The following is a 15,659-nucleotide window of genomic DNA, read 5'->3' on the forward strand; positions in this document are numbered from 1 at the left end:
GATATAGCCAGGTTGCAGGGTGATATAGCCAGGTTGCAGGATGACATAGCCAGGTTGCAGGGTGATATAGCCAGGTAGCAGGATGATATAGCCAGGTAGCAGGGTGATATAGCCCGGTTGCAGGGTGACATAGCCAGGTTGCAGGGTGACATAGCCAGGTTGCAGGGTGATATAGCCCGGTTGCAGGGTGATATAGCCCGGTTGCAGGGTGACATAGCCAGGTTGCAGGGTGATATAGCCCGGATGCAGGGTGATATAGCCAGGTTGCAGGGTGATATAGCCCGGTTGCAGGGTGACATAGCCAGGTTGCAGGGTGACATAGCTCGGTTGCAGGGTGACATAGCCAGGTTGCAGGGTGATATAGCCCGGATGCAGGGTGATATAGCCCGGATACAGGGTGATATAGCCCGGATGCAAGGTGATATAGCCCGGTTACCGGCTGATATAGCTAGGTTACCGGCTGATATAGCCCGGTTGCAGGGTGACATAGCCAGGTTGCTGGGTGATATGAAGAGTAAATGCAATTTGCCTTTACATCACCCTGCAACCGGGACCAAAAATACATATTATACACTATATTAGATGAATACTATGCTGACTGCTATATATGGCTGTATTGATATGTGTGTGTTTTGACAGCCAAAGATGGAGCTGTGTGTACAACATCACAGTTTTTGTGTGAGGAGCACCACCACTGTATATTTGTGAGATACCGCTGTAACGGCCAGGAGGACTGTCTTGATGGATCCGACGAACACAACTGTGAAGGTATTCTTCTGATATGTTAATTTCTGATGATGATTAGATACTCGATCTGTTCCCCGAGCCTTGCGAATCGTATGATACGATTTAGATGATATAAAGTTATTGTATATCTCATATTAGATAATGTATATAGTCGAATTAAAGATCTTTTGGCACATGGCATTTGAACCAAATTTGGTCAGAAACATCCTTGGAGGAAGGGGAACCGATTTTCCATAAACAGTGATGCTGACGAGACCCTCACCCTTTAACAATGTAGCATATCTTGACACCACGAGATAAACACAATCCTGTTGTAAATATAGGCTCTGGGGTCTTTTCTTTAGTTTCTTTGATATATATCTTTGAATCGATTTAGATCCCCACCCTAAAACCATTTATTGTATTGTTGGGCATAAAGAGATAAACAAAATAATGTTATACAAATAGACCCTTTCCACACCCCTAAGTACTTACCAGTAGTCTGTTGGTTATATTTTGGAACTGTTGAGATCTCCATCCCTTAACCATACATAGTATTGCTGAACATTAAGGGATAAACACAATCCTGATGTAAAACTAGACCCAAGGGTCTTACCCCACCCCAAGGGACTTAGTTCCTTTAAGCACAAACATGATGTAAAAACAATACCTGGGTTCATTTGACAGTGAGTCTGGACTTTGTTTCTGGGTTATATCTGTAAAGCAGTTGAGATACCCATGCTATAACCATATATAGCATTGTTCAACATCAACAAATAATTTAAAAGCAAATTGAACATGAACATCATTTTGACATTTGGTCAAATCCAACCAGGTGAGTGATACAGGCTTTCTGTGCTCTTGATTGTTACAGTAGAAATACTATGTATAATAGGCTGTGTAGTTCTGTGACACTCCTTTAGGTGTCACCCCACTAGTACTAATAGGCTGTGTAGTTCTGTGAGATAATGGGTAATTTGTGTCAGTACGGAGGACATGATTAAACAGAGATTAATATCTTTATAAACTAATTTGATCTTCGTAGTGTAAAACAATAGCTATTTTCACTGCCCTGGCTTGTAACATGCTTCAGAAATGTTAGTGATTTGCCTGAAATATCACCATAAACTACTTTTAAGAACATTGTGTGAAAACATAAATGGTTGATGTATTACAGAGAACCCATGTGCAGACCAGTTCCCATGTCTGAATGGTCACTGTGTGGACCGAAGTCGTGTGTGTGACGTCCATCACGAGAATGACTGCGGGGATTGGTCAGACGAACAGTGCCTGTACTTACCACAGTACCAAACTGCAGGTAGGGAATGTGTATGTCATAGAAAGGATTATCTTTATATGTGGTGTGTATCAGATTTCCATGTTTTAGAGTTTTTCTCTGAAGATTCGTAAACCTTGGAAACCATATTGATCTGTTTGTGTGTACGTACAAACAAAATAAAGTGAATATACTAGGGTCAGTTGTATCATTAATGTTACTTTAAGACTTGTCGGACCACTCTGATTGAACCTCAGGTAAGGAATACAAAGGTGAAGAGCAGAAACATATATCAATTTCTTGTCCTATGAAAGCTTCGTCAATTTTGTCTGGACTTTATAAACAATGTATTTGTGTTGTGTAGAGTTATAAACAGTGTATCTGTGTTGTGTAGTTTATAAACAATGTATCTGTGTTGTGTAGTTTATAAACAATGTATTTGTGTTGTGTAGTTTATAAACAATGTATTTGTGTTGTGTAGTTTATAAACAATGTATCTGTGTTGTGTAGTTTATAAACAATGTATTTGTGTTGTGTAGAGTTATAAACAATGTATCTGTGTTGTGTAGTTTATAAACAATGTATCTGTGTTGTGTAGAGTTATAAACAATGTATTTGTGTTGTGTAGTTTATAAACAATGTATTTGTGTTGTGTAGAGTTATAAACAATGTATCTGTGTTGTGTAGAGTTATAAACAATGTATCTGTGTTGTGTAGTTTATAAACAATATATTTGTGTTGTGTAGTTTATAAACAATGTATTTGTGTTGTGTAGAGTTATAAACAATGTATCTGTGTTGTGTAGTTTATAAACAATGTATCTGTGTTGTGTAGTTTATAAACAATGTATTTGTGTTGTGTAGTTTATAAACAATGTATCTGTGTTGTGTAGTTTATAAACAATGTATCTGTGTTGTGTAGTTTATAAACAATGTATTTGTGTTGTGTAGTTTATAAACAATGTATTTGTGTTGTGTAGAGTTATAAACAATGTATCTGTGTTGTGTAGAGTTATAAACAATGTATTTGTGTTGTGTAGAGTTATAAACAATGTATTTGTGTTGTGTAGAGTTATAAACAATGTATCTGTGTTGTGTAGTTTATAAACAATGTATTTGTGTTGTGTAGAGTTATAAACAATGTATCTGTGTTGTGTAGAGTTATAAACAATGTATTTGTGTTGTGTAGTTTATAAACAATGTATCTGTGTTGTGTAGTTTATAAACAATGTATCTGTGTTGTGTAGTTTATAAACAATGTATCTGTGTTGTGTAGTTTATAAACAATGTATCTGTGTTGTGTAGTTTATAAACAATGTATTTGTGTTGTGTAGAGTTATAAACAATGTATTTGTGTTGTGTAGTTTATAAACAATGTATCTGTGTTGTGTAGAGTTATAAACAATGTATCTGTGTTGTGTAGTTTATAAACAATGTATCTGTGTTGTGTAGTTTATAAACAATGTATCTGTGTTGTGTAGTTTATAAACAATGTATCTGTGTTGTGTAGTTTATAAACAATGTATCTGTGTTGTGTAGTTTATAAACAATGTATTTGTGTTGTGTAGTTTATAAACAATGTATTTGTGTTGTGTAGTTTATAAACAATGTATTTGTGTTGTGTAGAGTTATAAACAATGTATTTGTGTTGTGTAGAGTTATAAACAATGTATTTGTGTTGTGTAGTTTATAAACAATGTATCTGTGTTGTGTAGTTTATAAACAATATATTTGTGTTGTGTAGAGTTATAAACAATGTATTTGTGTTGTGTAGAGTTATAAACAGTGTATTTGTGTTGTGTAGAGTTATAAACAGTGTATTTGTGTTGTGTAGAGTTATAAACAATGTATTTGTGTTGTGTAGTTTATAAACAATGTATCTGTGTTGTGTAGTTTATAAACAATATATTTGTGTTGTGTAGAGTTATAAACAATGTATTTGTGTTGTGTAGAGTTATAAACAATGTATTTGTGTTGTGTAGAGTTATAAACAATGTATTTGTGTTGTGTAGAGTTATAAACAATGTATCTGTGTTGTGTAGAGTTATAAACAGTGTATTTGTGTTGTGTAGAGTTATAAACAATGTATTTGTGTTGTGTAGAGTTATAAACAGTGTATTTGTGTTGTGTAGAGTTATAAACAGTGTATTTGTGTTGTGTGTTACAGTAAATGAGACAACTGTTGACTTCCCACCTGAGGATACTACAGAGGAGGACCAGATGACTTGGCTAAAAACTACCGTCTACGCTGTCATCGGCTGTACTGTGGGGATTGTCCTGTTTATTTCCATCATCGTTGTGGTTGTGTTTCGTATCAGGATGAAGCGTGATGCATGTCACCAAAGAGAGAGGGCCCTGCAACAACACCAGGGGATACAACCGTCCTCATCTCACAATTCACGACGGAGTGGGGAACCTCAGGAGAGTCAGCCATTTATAGAAGGACGACAGAATTATGGCAATATTATTGTGAATGTTAATAATGGTGTCCAGTATGTGCCAATGTCGGAGTTTGTGGTGATGGAGTCGCCACCGACTTATTCCGAGGTAGTTGAGGAAATACAGGTTCAGCGTAACTCTCCCCCGCCCGATTACAGTACCCTAGATAGATTTCCACAGAGGCCAAACTCACTACAAGTACAGACAGCAGCCAGTAACCATCAAACACCACACCGATGTACAAGACGAACAGCACCATCTAGTGATGACCAAGGGACACTACCCCCTTATACTACAGACTCTCGCCCACCTACACATTCAGTGTCTGTCCAGACCACCCGAAGCCAAACTTCAGGTCAAGGTCAGACAGGGCGAGCACATTATCAGCGAGGTGGAGATTCAACACGAACTTCAACCTCTCGGGGCCTGTCTAAGCAACCAAATATGGCAGTGCATGGTGGACAGATAATCCTCCGTGACCAGCACCTCCCTACAATTCAAAGCTGTTCCCCAACCTCAAGTGAAGCCACCACAAGTGGTACACAGCCATCACAGTTACAAGTACAGGGTGGGCAGATCATGTTGAGTGGTTCAAGAGGTATCTCTGCCTCTCCTACCACACACCAGGGGACTAGTTCAGATGTACCAGTGACATCTTCTAGTGCTGAGAGAGAGCTACCTCCACTGCCGTCATCTGAACATTGTTTTGCTCCACCTGGTGGCAGCCAACAGGAAGTGTTATCAACACAGTCCGGTGGCACACAAGGAAGGCCACCTAGTGACACTAGTCGTAGTGAGGGACAATTGGCTGGTAGTCTTGTGTCTGCTTCATCACCCCAAAATCCCTTAAATATAGTATCTTCACCTCCACCTCTGACTAATGTATCCTCATCTCTACCCATCAATATTTTACCTCATGTATCTCCTGTTTTACCTGCAAATGTTGATACTCCTCCTATACCCAGAAACACTGAATCCTCACCTATACCCAGAAACACTGAATCCTCACCTATACCCAGAAACACTGAATCCTCACCTATACCCAGAAACACTGAATCCTCACCTATACCCAGAAACACTGAATCCTCACCTATACCCAGAAACACTGAATCCTCACCTATACCCAGAAACATTGAAACCCCACCTCTACCCAGAAACATTGAAACCCCACCTCTACCCAGAAACATTGATTCCCCACCTCTACCCAGAAACATTGAGTCACAGTCTTTACCCAGAAACATTGAGTCACAGTCTTTACCCAGAAATATTGAGTCACAGTCTCTGCCAAGAAATATTGAGTCACATCCTCTGGTAGCACGCAATGAGTCACAGCCACTACCAGTAAACAGCGAGTCACATGACCTACCTCCACCACATATACAATCGTCTCCCGTGGATACTGTGTTGTTTCCATTGGATACCATGTTATCAACTCCACCAGCTAGTGTTGTGTCTGAACTAAACGCAGGAAACTCTTCCGTGTTACAAGGTGCAGAGGTCAACAGTTTAACAAGTGAGGAGCCTAATCTTGTGTGTGGACCTGGGACCTCGTCTGTGATTAGCCCTGGGGACAACCTGGGGGGTTTGCCGTTAGGCTGTGAGGGAGGGTCAAAAGAGGAAACTGAAGGTCTGTATGATGCTCCCTGGGAACGCGATCTTGATCTGTTTATATCGGAGATCCCTGATCAATGTGTGCCAAGTCAATCAGACCCTTTATTAAACCAGAACCATTCTAACTCTTCTCCAGATCTTGTAGACATTGAGTGTGAAGGGAACACAAACCTTGACTCCCTGTCACAAAGTACTTCACCATCTGGTGCACACAACTACGAATCAATCGACGAGCTTCGTAACTACAGAACATGTGACGCTCCCTCATTGGCTACTTCCAGTGCTAACAGTACATTACAGGTTGTCAATGGTAGAATCTGTTTATCAAATCAAAACACCTTTCCACGCATGTCAGATTCTCATCATAACTCTACCAACGTTCCAAAGACTTCAGACAACAGCACTTCATCAGGACCTGGACAACTCACGGTCCGAGACGGCAATATCGTTTTTACATAATCATAAATTATTTGTGTTAAACCTTTATCAAAGATGTAAAGGATGTAATTTGATTATTTGTTGTGTGTTGTGAAATCTATGCTTTATGTTGTAAAGACGAAGGCAACTCTACTTAAATGGCATCTACTTATTATATATGATAACATAAACATTTATAATCTTGATTTATGATAATGGTTGCTAATTCTATCCAGGTAATTTAAATCAGTGATGGTCACTAGAATACAGGTTTTTGGCCTGGATTGATAATGCTATCAGGTAATTTAACTCGATCATCATCATCATTGTTATCAATGATATTGCATTTCTGATCAAAACAAGAAAGAGGGGCATTGATTCAATAGCTTTTTGTTGTAATGTTCATTGATTTAAGAAACAATTTTACCTGGTTCTTATAAAAGAAAATGTTTTGCTGATCCTCCTGGTCCTGGTGTTCTTACACACCCAAAAATGCAAGTATAATGAATGATGTACTGGAGTCTTGTGTATGAGAACATGCAAAAAGAATTTTTTAAATGAAGTTGATATAAAAAAAATTATGTATGTATGGCAAAAAAATGAATGCACAATATTTATTTTCTTTTATATTAATTGTTTCAAAAACTTTTAAGAAAATGAGTTATTTTTCATAAAATCAAATTTTTGTTATTTTTCTCTGCAAAACTTTTGTTAAGTATTTCAGAAATTCGATGTCGGATATATATTTCATCACAATTTAAATAAATATTTTAATGCAAGTGAAATCAACATATTTGATATTGAGTGTTGTAATGTAGAACAGACAATAAGACCAGAGAAATGTCTCATATAATTGATCCACAGTATGAGAGGTGTTATACCTGTCACTGGGACTTTGTATGTGTGAGGTGTTGTGTATACTGGGTTATACCTGTCACTGGGACTTTGTATGTGTGAGGTGTTGTGTATACTGGGTTATACCTGTCACTGGGACTTTGTATGTGTGAGGTGTATACTGGGTTATACCTGTCACTGGGACTTTGTATGTGTGAGGTGTTGTGTATACTGGGTTATACCTGTCACTGGGACTTTGTATGTGTGAGGTGTTGTGTATACTGGGTTATACCTGTCACTGGGACTTTGTATGTGTGAGGTGTATACTGGGTTATACCTGTCACTGGGACTTTGTATGTGTGAGGTGTTGTGTATACTGGGTTATACCTGTCACTGGGACTAAGTTGGATCATTGTTATGTTTTTTGCTTCTTGAATTTTAATTTTTATACCTGAATTTGTTTATTGAATACCTGGTATTTTTGTTATTGTTATTTATTCGCCAGAACTTATTTTTCGTTGGAAGCTTTTGTGGAGTTTGTATAAGATAAATCACTTTGTGAATAGGTGATGCATGTAGTTTTCCTACTAGCCATCCTGTTAGCTTTTGGGACTTAAAAACTACGAAAAAAGTAACAATTGATTTTTTCAAATTCTTGTTTTCACATATTGTTACCTAATAAGATCTATGATTGTTATATTTTGAACATTTTAATTGAAATATGAATATTAAGTAAATCAAAATTTTTGTTGATTTAATTTTCATATTAAGACTGCCGCTGTTTCCCTTTGGTGTGGCTTTGTGAACTTTGACTTTGTAACGTAATGATTTTATAGTCACATTATAAATGCTAATATATGTACCACAATTGTTTTCAAAACTTTTGTATGCTATTTTTAATTTTGATAAAACTGTTTTACCATATTTATACTATTGGGGATTATTCAGTATTGATAAAGATTTCTAACTTACATGGCGATTGTAGTCACTTTTTAAAACTAATCTCAGATAATACTTACCAGTATTTCCTGACATATATTTCAAAAATAAAAATAAAATTATATAATACTTAAAAACCTAGAACAGTGGGAACAAATCTGTGTTCAACTTTTAAACTCACTTAAATCCTGAAATAGCAGTTTAAAAGAAAAACCTCAACATCAAAAATAACATCTCATTTATATCTTTCCTAAATTTCTTGAGATCATTGAAAAATATCAATTCATATATCAGGTTTATCACCAAAAGTGTTTGAGTCTAACCATAAAATGTGTATTGAAGTACAGCTTCATGAATATGGCCCGTGATGCATTTTCAAAATATCAATATAAAAAGTTCAGTTGAGTACAGATAATAAATCCCGACATCAGTTTAAAATCCCAACATCTGTTTAAAATCCCGACATCTGTTTAAAATCCTGACATCAGTTTAGAATCCTGACATCAGTTTAAAATCCTGATACAGGTTACTTTTATTAATTAATATAAATTATTATTTTCTGCTCTCTTTGCTTTTTAGCCCACCATCATCAGATGGTGGGCTATTCAAATCGCCCTGCGTCCGTGGTCCGTGGTCCGTCCGTCCCTCCGTCCGTAAACAATTCTTGTTATCGCTATTTCTCAGAAAGTACTGAAGGGATCTTTCTCAAATTTCATATGTAGGTTGCCCTTGGTGCCTAGTTATGCATATTGCGTTTTGAGACCAATCTGAAAACAACATGGCCGACAGGCAGCCATCTTGGATTTTGACAATTGAAGTTTGTTATCGCTATTTCTGAGAAAGTACTGAAGGAATCTTTCTCAAATTTCATATGAAGGTTCCCCTTGGTGCCTAGTTATGCATATTGCGTTTTGAGACCAATCAGAAAACAACATGGCCGACAGGTAGCCATCTTGGATTTTGACAATTGAAGTTTGTTATCGCTATTTTTGAGAAAGTATTTAAGGGATCTTTCTCAAATTTCATATGTAGATTTCCCTTGGTGCCTAATTATGCATATTGTGTTTTGAGACCAATCAGAAAACAACATGGCCGACAGGCAGCCATCTTGGATTTTGACAATTGAAGTTTGTTATCACTATTCCTGAGAAAGTACTGAATGGATCTTTCTCAAATTTCATATGTAAGTTTCCCTTGGTGTCTAGTTATGCATATTGCGTTTTGAGACCAATCTGAAAACAACATGGCCAACAGGCAGCCATCTTGGATTTTGACAATTGAAGTTTGTTATCACTATTTCTGAGAAAGTATTTAAGGGATCTTTCTCAAATTTCATATGTAAGTTTCCCTTGGTGCCTAGTTTTGCATATTGCATTTTGAGACCAATCTGAAAATAACATGGCCGACAGGCAGCCATCTTGGATTTCGACAATTGAAGTTTGTTATCGCTATTTCTGAGAAAGTACTGAATGGATCTTTCTCAAATTTCATATGTAAGTTTCCCTTGGTGTCTAGTTATGCATATTGCGTTTTGAGACCAATCTGAAAACAACATGGCCAACAGGCAGCCATCTTGGATTTTGACAATTGAAGTTTGTTATCACTATTTCTGAGAAAATATTTAAGGGATCTTTCTCAAATTTCATATGTAAGTTTCCCTTGGTGCCTAGTTTTGCATATTGCATTTTGAGACCAATCTGAAAATAACATGGCCGACAGGCAGCCATCTTCGATTTCGACAATTGAAGTTTGTTATCGCTATTTCTGAGAAAGTACTGAAGGGATCTTTCTCAAATTTCATATGGAGGTTCCCCTTGGTGCCTCGTTATGCTTATTGCATTTTGAGATCAATTGGAAAACAATATGGCCGACAGACCGCCATCTTGGATTTTGACAATTGAAGTTTGTTATCTCTATTTCTCAAAGTACTGAATGGATCTTTCTCAAATTTCATAAGAAGGTTCCCCTTGGTCCCTTGTATTGCATTTTTGGACCAGTCTGTCCTGAAAACAACCTGGCAAACAAACAGCCATTATCGTTAAATCTCAAATTTCTTATATAGCTAGGATTCCCTTGTTTAAAAAGTACTGGAGGGATGTCTCAATTTGCACAGATTATTAAAATGAAGGGAAAAGTAGAGAAAAGATCAATCTGACATGGAACCTATGAAGATCATTCAATGGTGGGCGCCAAGATCCCTCTGGGATCTCTTGTTTGATTATCTCCCTTTGACTGAAAATTGCCATATTTTAAAGTTTAAAGGTTATGTACAACTATTTTTTCTGCCAACCCTCATTATTTATCCCTTGGCGTAGTTTCATAAAATGTGCCAAGGTTTTATTGTGCTGACCCCTGAACATTCATTTGATATTGAAGGATATAAATACAATTACTCATGGCTATGTATAATCAATATGTGCATTAATATCTACATGTTATACATTAAAAAATGTATGTGTGAATTTCAAATAATTTGTTGATATGTCTATCTAAAAATGAATGTTTTTATAGCCAAGAAAAATGCTATATTAAGTTATTTCCGATCAATATCATGTTCACTGATGCATCTGAATAAGTTAACTTTTTGAAGTCAATCTTTTTATACAACAACTCTTCAGGGAAATTGACTTGTAGTTTTTGTGGCCTGGGTCTGTATTTAGATATCAAGAGATTCAGAGTCTTGTTTACAGATAATTGATTGTCTTCCAAATATAGATGTTGTTGTGCTGCTGCTATGTGGAGAAGTCCCCCTGACAACACGAGTAACGTTATTGAGATATAACAGAACTGTTTAAATGATGTAACCTCCTTGTGTTATTAAATACATGATAATGTATAAAAAAAACATGATTTCTTAAGATAAAATATAACATAACTTCAGAATATGGGACCTTCTCAGATCAGGGTTTTAGTTTGATGTCCCTGGTATGTGGAAAAAAAAAAAGAAAAAGAAAATGTTCACATGCATCAGGATATCTGTATGTTGTATGCAGAAGCGGATTGTTTTATTTGCTGGGTTTTTAGCTCACCTGGGCCGGTGAGCTTATGCCATGGCGCAGCGTCCGTCGTCCGTCCGGCATCCGGCGTCCGTCAACATTTTCTTTAAATTGCTACTAGTCCTAAAGTATTGAATGGATTTGAACCAAATCTGGTCAGGAACATCCTTGGGGGAAGGGGAACAGAGTTTGTATAAATTTTTACTCTGAACCCCCAGGGGCCTGAGGGGCGAGGCCAAATAGGGGAAATAGGGGTTAATCCTTTAAATCGCTACTAGTCATAAAGTTTTAAATGGATTTTAACCAGATTTGGTCAGGAACATCTTTGGGAAAAGGGGACCGAGTTTGTATACATTTTTACTCTGAACCCCCAGGGGCCTGAGGGGCGGGGCCAAATAAGGGAAATAGAGATTAGTCTTTAAATTGCTACTTGTCATAAAGTTTTAAATGGAATTTAACCAGATTTAGTCAGGAACATCCTTGGGAGAAGGGGAACAGAGTTTTTATAAATTTTTACTCTAAACCCCCAGGGGCCTGAGAGGCAGGGCCAAATAGGGGAAATAGGAGTTAATCCTTTAAATCGCTACTAGTCATAAGGTTTTGAATGAATTTAAACCAAATTTGGTCAGAAACATCCTTGGGAAAACGGGAACCGAGTTTGTATAAATTTTTATTCTGAACCCCCGGGGGCCTGAGGGGCGGGGGGAAATAGGGGCTAATCCTTTAAATCGGTACTAGTCGTAAAGTTATGAATAAATTTGAACCAAATTTGGTCAGGAACATCCTTGGGAGAAAGAGGAAAGAGTTTGTATAAATATTGACTCTGACCCCTCAGGGGCCTGAGGGGCGAGGCCAAATAAGGGAAATAGAGATTAGTCTTTAAATTGGATTTAAACCAAATTTGGTCTGGAATATCCTTGGGGGAAGGGGAAAAGAGTTTGTATAAATATTGACTCTGACCCCCTTTGGGCCTAAAGGGTGGGGCCTAATAGGGTAAATAGAGATTTGTCTTTATAGCACTACTAGTCAATAAAGTTCTAAATGGAAATCAACCAAATTTGGCCAGGAACATCGTTTGGGAAAGGGGGAAAGAGTTTGGATAAATTTTTACTCTGACCCCAAGGGGCCAAAGGGGCAGGGCCCAATAGGGGAAATAGAGGAAATTCCTTTAAATCACTACTAGTCATAAAGTTATCAATGGATTTGAACCCAATTTAGTCAGAAACATCCTTGGGGCAAGGGGAACAGATTTGTAAAAATAGGCCCAAGGGTCTTTCTCCACCCTAAGGGACTTAGTTTCTTTAAACAATTATGTTGTAAAAATAATCTGTAAGGTCTTTCAGTCCCTAAGAGAGTATGTGTATTAACAAATTGAACATGAACATTATTTTGACATTTGGTCAAATCCAACCAGGTGAGCAATACAGGCCCCATGGGCCTCTTGTTTTATGGAACCTGTTACGGTACACAACTATGATTGATTACTTTGTATTGTTTTACTGGCGATACACTAAAGCCATTTAGGACCAAAACTGGTGCAGAAATACTATTCAAACAAAGTTTCAAATTCAAAATATTAAATTTGCAATGAAGAGGTGCTCTATATTTACCTGTATTTTACCTGTATACATTGTGTAACAGGTATTTACCTGTATTTTACCTGTATACATTGTGTAACAGGTATTTACCTGTATTTTACCTGTATACATTGTGTAACAGGTATTTACCTGTATTTTACCTGTTTACATTGTATAACAGTTATTTACCTGTATTTTACCTGTATACATTGTGTAACAGGTATTTACCTGTATTTTACCTGTATACATTGTGTAACAGGTATTTACCTGTATTTCACCTGTATACATTGTGTAACAGGTATTTACCTGTATTTCACCTGTATACATTGTGTAACAGGTATTTACCTGTATTTTACCTGTTTACATTGTGTAACAGGTATTTACCTGTATTTTACCTGTATACATTGTGTAACAGGTATTTACCTGTATTTTACCTGTATACATTGTGTAACAGGTATTTACCTGTATTTTACCTTTATACATTGTGTAACAGGTATTTACCTGTATTTTACCTGTATACATTGTGTAACAGGTATTTACCTGTATTTTACCTTTATACATTTTGTAACAGGTATTTACCTGTATTTTACCTGTATTCTGTAGGTTTTAATTCTGTTTCTAACTGAAAGATTAGATCCATAGGTTGAAAGTTTCATAGATTATGTTAAATCATTGATAAAAGTTGATAAAAGTTGATAAATATATTTGCCAGTGTTTAAGTTTGTTACGACCAAAAGAATACAACAGCTTACAAGGGGAAAATACAAATTGACTTGGCATAGCTGAAGTGGTAGCAGCTTAACTATAGCAGGTGTTGTGTATATTGTGTGGTGTCGCTTATGTCCAAATAAGAATGGATGGTCTACATTGTGTTATGATCGCGGTATAATTTATGTGTCTATATTAATCAGAGTTGTATTATTATGCAATTTATCATGTTACACATTGAAAACATATAAAGTAAAATCCACATCATTATCCCTCATATACTTAAAACCATTGGTCAGTGATGGGTCAGTATCTTATAAGTGATGGGTCAGTATCTTATAAGTGATGGGTCAGTATCTTATAAGTGATGGGTCAGTATCTTATAAGTGATCGGTCAGTATGATCGGCCAGTAATCATTGTTCACATGTATCTAAATGTTTTACGGTGTATTGACAATAAATTCAATATTTGTTATAAAATGGAATTTGAGGTTTTGTTATGTCCCTAAGAATATACACAGAAATTTACCAAAAACGAATTGAGTTGTCACTGTGACCATTGATTGTGACAAATTGTCATGGTTCGTCCGTGGTTCGTCTGTGGTTCGTCCGTGGTTCGTCTGTGGTTCGTCCGTCCGTGGTTCGTCCATTTTGTGATGATACCTCTTTAGAAAGAATAAGTGGATCCTGATCAAATTCCGATGGTCCCAAGTTTTGCATGTTCACATCTGGGAGGGACGTTATAAGGCCATAATTTCGGTCAGAAACACTAGCTTTTCTCAGAAGAAAAAGTATTTTTGCGAAATGCTTTATCTGAAACGTAAGCCGAAACCTTGCGAACATATATTGAGGAACCTTGCTTTGTTGTCAGTAGATGGTTAGTCTTCACGTGAAAAAAAAACTCTGTTTATGAAGACATTTGATCAAAAGAAATAATTAGATATCATTTGGAGATACCATGTATACACAAGCTTCCCTTTATATGATGCAGACCGTAAAGCCTGGAAAGGTTTACTCCAACAATGTTGGAGGTTTTACACGGCGAGCTCTCCTTGACAATTGTAAACCAGTTCTGAATAACAATTTGTCTCTCGTGGTATTTATACTATATTGCCAAATCTTTCAAGTACATTCTCCAGCCATCTCTTTTCTAGAATTCTCTAACACACATCTGGTAAACAACCACTTATCAATAAACAAAACAATTATATTTCCATAAAGTTGTACAGAGGTCTAGCTACATATAGATCTTACATTTCTGTAAGGATTATCTCCCTTTAATCACTACACTGAGAATCTATTAATATCATACAGGATTAGTACTGTCAGTTTCCTACTGGACAGAGAATCTATTAATATCATACAGGATTAGTACTGTCAGTTTCCTACTGGACAGAATCTATTAATCTCATACAGGATTAGTACTGTCAGTTTCCTACTGGACAGAGAATCTATTAATATCATACAGGATTAGTACTGTCAGTTTCCTACTGGACAGATAATCTATTAATCTCATACAGGATTAGTACTGTCAGTTTCCTACTGGACAGAGAATCTATTAATATCATACAGGATTAGTACTGTCAGTTTCCTACTGGACAGAATCTATTAATCTCATACAGGATTAGTACTGTCAGTTTCCTACTGGACAGAGAATCTATTAATATCATACAGGATTAGTACTGTCAGTTTCCTACTGGACAGAGAATCTATTAATATCATACAGGATTAGTACTGTCAGTTTCCTACTGGACAGATAATCTATTAATCTCATACAGGATTAGTACTGTCAGTTTCCTACTGGACAGAGAATCTATTAATATCATACAGGATTAGTACTGTCAGTTTCCTACTGGACAGAATCTATTAATCTCATACAGGATTAGTACTGTCAGTTTCCTACTGGACAGAGAATCTATTAATATCATACAGGATTAGTACTGTCAGTTTCCTACTGGACAGATAATCTATTAATCTCATACAGGATTAGAACTGTCAGTTTCCTACCGGACAGAGAATCTATTAATCTCATACAGGATTAATACTGTCAGTTTCCTACTGGACAGAGAATCTATTAATCTCATACAGGATTAGTCCTGTCAGTTTCCTACTGGACAGAGAACCTATTAATATCATA

General features: G+C 36.6%; 1 protein-coding gene across 1 annotated transcript; it reads left to right on the plus strand.

Moving 5' to 3' along the window:
- The first annotated feature begins 243 nt into the window (after window positions 1–243).
- LOC117335885 (flocculation protein FLO11-like) lies at window positions 244–7,498 on the plus strand. The gene is made up of 4 exons (XM_033896141.1): window positions 244–514; window positions 640–768; window positions 1,904–2,044; window positions 4,169–7,498. Exons 1-4 carry the CDS (start codon window positions 244–246, stop codon window positions 6,508–6,510), a joined length of 2,883 nt encoding a protein of 960 aa, XP_033752032.1. The 3' UTR covers window positions 6,511–7,498.
- Window positions 7,499–15,659: the final 8,161 nt, after the last annotated feature.

The sequence above is a fragment of the Pecten maximus genome, chromosome 10, assembly GCF_902652985.1.
Source record: "Pecten maximus chromosome 10, xPecMax1.1, whole genome shotgun sequence".
NCBI classification, from domain to species: Eukaryota; Metazoa; Mollusca; class Bivalvia; order Pectinida; family Pectinidae; genus Pecten; species Pecten maximus.